Genomic DNA, 6000 nt, shown 5'->3' on the forward strand with positions numbered 1-6000 from the left:
CAGAGCTCAGAGCTCAGCTCCAGGTCCTGGCAGAGCTCAGCCCCAGGTCCTGGCAGAGCTCAGAGCTCAGCTCCAGGTCCTGGCAGAGCTCAGCCCCAGGTCCTGGCAGCGCTCAGAGCCCAGCTCCAGGTCCTGGCAGGGATCAGAGCTCAGCTCCAGCTCCTGGCAGAGCTCAGCCCCAGGTCCTGGCAGAGCTCAGAGCTCAGCTCCAGGTCCTGGCAGAGCTCAGAGCCCAGCTCCAGGTCCTGGCAGAGCTCAGAGCCCAGCTCCAGGTCCTGGCAGAGCTCAGAGCTCAGAGCTCAGCCCCAGGTCCTGGCAGCCCCCAGGGCAGCTCTGAGCATCCCAAGGTGAAGGAAAAATGATTTATTCCTGCCTTATGCACGTCAGCCCCAGCTGCTGGAAGTCATTGTCATGGATTTATAGAATTTCCAATGTCAAGGAGGAGCAGAAGCTCCACTGAGCTCAGGGTGGGATTTAGGGATTGCCTGGATTGCCTCAGGATTTTCCTCACTTTCCCCTCAGGATTTTCCTCACTTTCCCCTCAGGATTTTCCTCATTTCCCCTCGGGAATTTCCTCACTTTCCCCTCAGGATTTTCCTCACTTTTCCCTCAGGATTTTCCTCATCTTCCCCTCAGGATTTTCCTCATCTTCCCCTCAGGATTTTCCTCATCTTCCCCTCAGGATTTTCCTCACTTTCCCCTCAGGATTTTCCTCACTTTCCCCTCAGGAATTTCCTCACTTTCCCCTCAGGAATTTCCACATTTTCCCCTCAATAATTTCCTCATTTCCCCTCAGGAATTTCCTCATTTCCCCTCAGGAATTTCCTCACTTTCCCCTCAATAATTTCCTCACTTTCCCCTCAATAATTTCCTCATTTCCCCTCAGGAATTTCCTCATTTCCCCTCAGGAATTTCCTCACTTTCCCCTCAGGAATTTCCACATTTTCCCCTCAATAATTTCCACATTTTCCCCTCAATAATTTCCTCATTTCCCCTCAATAATTTCCACATTTTCCCCTCAATAATTTCCTCATTTCCCCTCAATAATTTCCACATTTTCCCCTCAATAATTTCCTCATTTCCCCTCAATAATTTCCACATTTTCCCCTCAATAATTTCCTCATTTCCCCTCAGGATTCTCCTACAGAATCCCCAAAATTCTGGCCTTCAAACTCTCCAGAGCCACGGATCCAGCTCAGCCCTGTGCCTGTGGAGCCACACAGGAGCCCCAGCAGAGCTGTGGGAATTCGTGGTGTTGTTTTAAGGGAATTTTTGATCCCTGGGTGGTTTCCTGCTCCACCTGGGACAGGGAAAACCAAACTGCAGCCCAGGTAAGGAAAAGCTGGGCCAGGCTGCAGGGAAAGGGGTGCAGGTGTTTCCTTCTGGTGTCTGAGCCCAGCCCTGCAGCACCACAGAAAAAAAAAAAATCTCATTTAAGGATATCAAGATTTAAGAGAAAAGGCAGAATTTCACATCAGATGCCCCAGCAAGTGAAGCTTTGTCTCTATGGAAACACCTCACAGCTCCTGCATGCAAAGCCTGCATTTTCTGGGAGTTCAGGGGGGGAACTGAGGCAGGGAAAGGCAGAGCCAGGAGGGGCAGGGCTGGGGGAGCTGAGCTGGACACCCCAAGGACTGAGCTGCTCAGGTCCCTCCAGCCCAGGTGACACCAGGAGCAGCTCAGGATGCTCCCAGTACACCCAGGGCTCTCCCAGTACAGACCAGTTCCATTCAGCTGGCTCAGGCCAGCACCCCCAGACCAGCTGGAGCATCTGCCCAGGCACAGCTCCCTGCACCCCAAATCAGCTCCCTGCACCCCAAAACAGCCCCCTGCACCCCAAAACAGCCCCCTGCACCTCAAATCAGCTCCCTGCGCCCCAAATCAGCTCACTGCACCCCAAAACAGCTCCCTGCACCCCAAAACAGCTCCCTGCACCCCAAATCAGCTCCCTGCATCCCAAAACAGCTCCATACATCCCAAAACAGCTCCCTGCAGCCCCAAAACAGCTTCCTGCACCCCTGAGGGCACCTGGACATCCCTGTCCCACCTCCTGGCTCAGCAGTGGCTGAGATATTTGGGATTCATCCCGGGTTTATTTTGCTTTGCAGCTCCCAGAGCAGGGCAATGTTCACCAGGAGGGGAAGAACCAGCTCAGCTCCAGCACCAAAGGCCAGGGCAGTTCCCACAACAATCCCTCTCACCACAGGGGTGGATTCACCACGAGGGGGTTCCTCCTGATTTTTGCAAAACCACCAAACACAAACACCAGGAAAAGGGGCAGGAAAAGGGGCAGGAAAAGTTTCTTGTGGTGTTAAACCCTCCCAGACAGAGAAAAGATGGAGACCCAGCTGTTGGCCATGCCAAGGTAACACTGCCCAGGTAGGAAAATTAAAATTCAGGGGGACCCTGGTGTCACCAAGGGTCACTCACTGCCTGTCCCCTCCAGGCACAATCCCCCCTTCCTGCCCTGAGCACTGCCAGCTGGAAGAGCTGAGGGAAAAGCAAATGTTTGCAGGAGTTTCTGCTTCCTGAGCCACACCTGGGGTGACTCAGAGCTGCTGGCAGGGTGACGTGGTGGCCACAGCAAGGACAGCAGCTCCTAATCCCGATGGGATTCCTGCAGAAATCACAGCCCAGGGGAACAATCCTCACCCTGCAGGGAGCAAACCCAGCTCTGTCACCCTCCCCAGCCCAGGCAGAGCCCAGGTGACCCCAGCACACAGCTGGGAAGGGACACGTCCCTGCAGAGCACATCCCAGTGATTTGATCTCTAATGAGGGGAACAAAGGTGATTTAATGAGTCTGGATGAGGCCCCAGCAGCTGGGCAGTGGCAGCCCCACATCCCCAGTCCCCTACACCAATCCCAGCCCCACATCCCCAATCCCCTACACCAATCCCAGCCCCACATCCCAAGCCCCTACACCAATCCCAGCCCCACATCCCCAATCCCCTACACCAATCCCAGCCCCACATCCCCAAGCCCCTACACCAATCCCAGCCCCACATCCCCAAGCCCCTACACCAATCCCAGCCCCACATCCCCAAGCCCCTACACCAATCCCAGCCCCACATCCCCAATCCCCTACACCAATCCCAGCCCCACATCCCCAAGCCCCTACACCAATCCCAGCCCCACACTTGCACGTTTTCCTCCAGGAAAAGCTGCCACAAGCCCCACATTTCACGGAGAGCTGCAGCTCTCTCCTCCCTCTCCTCCCCAGGGTTTGAAGCATCCATGGGGAAGCACAAAGCCAGCCAGGCACAGCAGCCCCCAGCACAGCTCTCTGCCCAGCTCCAGAGCTCTCAGAATCCCAGGGAAATGAGGAGAGTTTAATTCCAGGGAGCCCAAACCAGTGTGGGCAGCTCGTGACCGTCCTGGTGCCACCTCCACCCTGAGCCAGGAGGAACCAGGGCAGGATGAGCCTGAGCCCTGCCCTGCCCTCAGGGAATTTTCCAAGGGATTTTCACTCCAGTGGGCAGCCAAACCAAGCGTGGAGGGGCTGCAGAGAACACAGGGGAAGGAGGAGGGGAAGGAGGAGGAGGAGGAGGAGGATGATGATGCACTCACCCCTGCGGCAAAGCCCAAGCTCCCATCGAGGATCCGCCTCTGGAAAAAAAAAACCAAACACAAAACACCTTGAACTCCTGCTGAAACCACTGCCCACAGTCCTGGGGAGATGGGAGAGGGGTTCCCAGCCTGGAGAGGGATGTTGCACAAGAGAGAATGGCTTCCCACTGCCTGAGGACAGGGTTAGGTGGCACTTTGGAAAAGAACTGTTCCCTGGGAGGGAGGTGAGGCCCTGGGATAGAATTCCCAGAGAAGCTGTGCCTGCCCCTGGATGCCTGGAATGTCCAAGGCCAGTGGAAGGTGTCCCTGCCCCTCCCAGGCTTTTTCTCCTCCAAAGGGAGCCTCACTTTGCAGCCACCTCCTGAACAAACCATCACAAGACCGAGGCATAAATAATAAATCCAGATCTGGGCAATCTGGAACACCCTGGCAAGGGGGCCTCTAATTTTGGATCCAGGATGACTTAAAGCTCAGCACTCTGCTCGTTCTGAGCAAAGCACTGACCCAAATCCTGCCCTGGAAACAAGGCAGCAAAACCAGGCTGCAGGCAGGGGAGCTGCTGCTCCCAGCACAGAGCCCCAGGAGCACATTCCACAGCCCAGGCTCAGCAGCTGGATTTCCTTCCCCTCCTGTGTGTTGGGAAAGGAGCTGGATTTCTCCTCCTCTTGTCCATCAAAGCTGGGAGCAGGCAGCCAAACCCAGCCATGAGCAAGGCACAGCTCTTGGGTTGGATTCTGTGGGATCCCAGGGCTGAGGAGCTGATCCCAGGGCTCACCTGCCCTAAATCCAGATCCTGGGGGATCTCAGGGCTCACCTGCCCTAAATCCAGATCCTGGGGGGTCCCAGGGCTCACCTGCCCTCAAATCCAGATCCTGGGGGGATCCCAGGGCTCACCTGCCCTAAATCCAGATCCTGGGGGGTCCCAGGGCTCACCTGCCCTAAATCCAGATCCTGGGGGGTCCCAGGGCTCACCTGCCCTAAATCCAGATCCTGGGGGGTCCCAGGGCTCACCTGCCCTTGGACACAGATCCTGGGGGGTCCCAGGGCTCACCTGGCCACTGGAGAACACGAACACCAGCGCTGACCCCGCCGCTGTCAGTCCCCAGGTGAGCAACGTCCCCAGCACCGCCTGCAGCACCGGCCCAAATCCCGGGATCATGCTGGCCTAGGAGACAGGAACAGCCTTGGGAAAAGGGCCAGAGAACCCCCAAATCTCACCTGAACCCCCCCACACCACAGGGATCACAGCCAGCCCAACCCTCCCACCCTAAGCTCCTCTCTCTCCTCCCTTAGGCGAGGCTTTGGGAGTTAAGCCGAGCTCCTCAGGACTTAGCACATCCCGGATTTGGGGCTCAGCCAGGCACAAACAGGGCTCAGACCTCACCCAGGCCAAAAGGGGGGACAAAAAAGGGGGACAAAGCCCAGGGATGGGGAGCTGCAGTGCCATGGAAATCCACCCAGCTTGGAAATGCAGATTAATAAATTGATAATACACGCCAGCACGGATATATTTATATACCAATACATTTTATATATAATAAATATATAACACACACAATATATATAATGTATATTATAAATATATATGTATATACACCAAATGCACAGGGATTGATAGATTGCCATGTAAGTTTATAAGAAATACACACACACACCAGTGCCAGCTTCAAAGGCTCTCCCAGCCTTGGCCCAAGGCTTTTCCCGATCCCTGCAGGTGCGTGCCCAGCTCAGCCCCCGCAGGGTTTTCCTGCTCAGACCCCCCCAGCTCCCCAGGGAGATTCCCCTCACTACAGGGGGTCCTGCAGCCCACCCAGGAGCACCCAAACCCCCCAAACCTGGACCCCCCAGGACCCCCGAACCCCGCAATCCTGGACACCCCCGAGCCGCTGGCCTGCCCCAGGACCTCTGAACCTCCCACACCCGGATCCTCGGAGCCCCTGACCCACCCCAGGACCCCTGAACCCCCAAACCGGGACCCCTGGAGCCCCTGACCCACCCCAGGACCCCTGAACCCCCCAAACGAGGCGCCCCCAAATGCCCTGAATGGTAGCAGGACCCCCGCAACCCCCTAAGCTGGAGCTCCGGAGCGGTGTCCCCGCATACCTGGAGGATCTGGGGGTGCTGGGACACCCCCAGCCCAAATCCGGAGCTGAACCCCGCGGTGTCCCCGGACCCGCAACCCCGAGCCCCGGGCCGGTCCCGCCGCCACTTCCGGGTGCGCACACGTGTCTGTGGGCTGGCCCCGCCCCCCGAGCGGCTCAGCCAATAGGAGCGCGGCAGGGGCGGGCAGCTCAGCCAATGGGAGCGCGGCGGGGGCGGCTCTGCGGTTCGCGCGGGCGCGCCGGCCACAAAGCGAGGCGGGCGGGCGGCGCGGGCGGGCGCGACAAGATGGCTCTGCCGCCTGTGTATTTATTATATATTTACATATAAA

The 6000-nt window shown here is 57.2% G+C and overlaps 1 protein-coding gene across 2 annotated transcripts in view; it reads right to left on the reverse strand.

The window, feature by feature from the left end:
- Positions 1-5778, reverse strand: part of SLC39A11 (solute carrier family 39 member 11) — a 64326-nt gene extending 58548 nt beyond the window's left edge. The window contains exons 1-3 of one of the 2 annotated variants that reach the window (XM_033077035.1): positions 5673-5778; positions 4621-4734; positions 3570-3608 (exon numbers count right to left, since the gene is read on the reverse strand). In XM_033077035.1, the coding sequence (XP_032932926.1) occupies positions 3570-3608; positions 4621-4728 (147 nt within the window). In that variant the 5' untranslated portion in view covers positions 4729-4734; positions 5673-5778. The remainder of the gene's footprint in view (positions 1-3569; positions 3609-4620; positions 4735-5672) is intronic. The other variant, XM_033077034.1, reaches the window with a different exon arrangement.
- Between the last annotated feature and the right edge of the window lie 222 nt (positions 5779-6000).

Source organism: Catharus ustulatus, chromosome 20, assembly GCF_009819885.2.
Source record: "Catharus ustulatus isolate bCatUst1 chromosome 20, bCatUst1.pri.v2, whole genome shotgun sequence".
NCBI classification, from domain to species: Eukaryota; Metazoa; Chordata; class Aves; order Passeriformes; family Turdidae; genus Catharus; species Catharus ustulatus.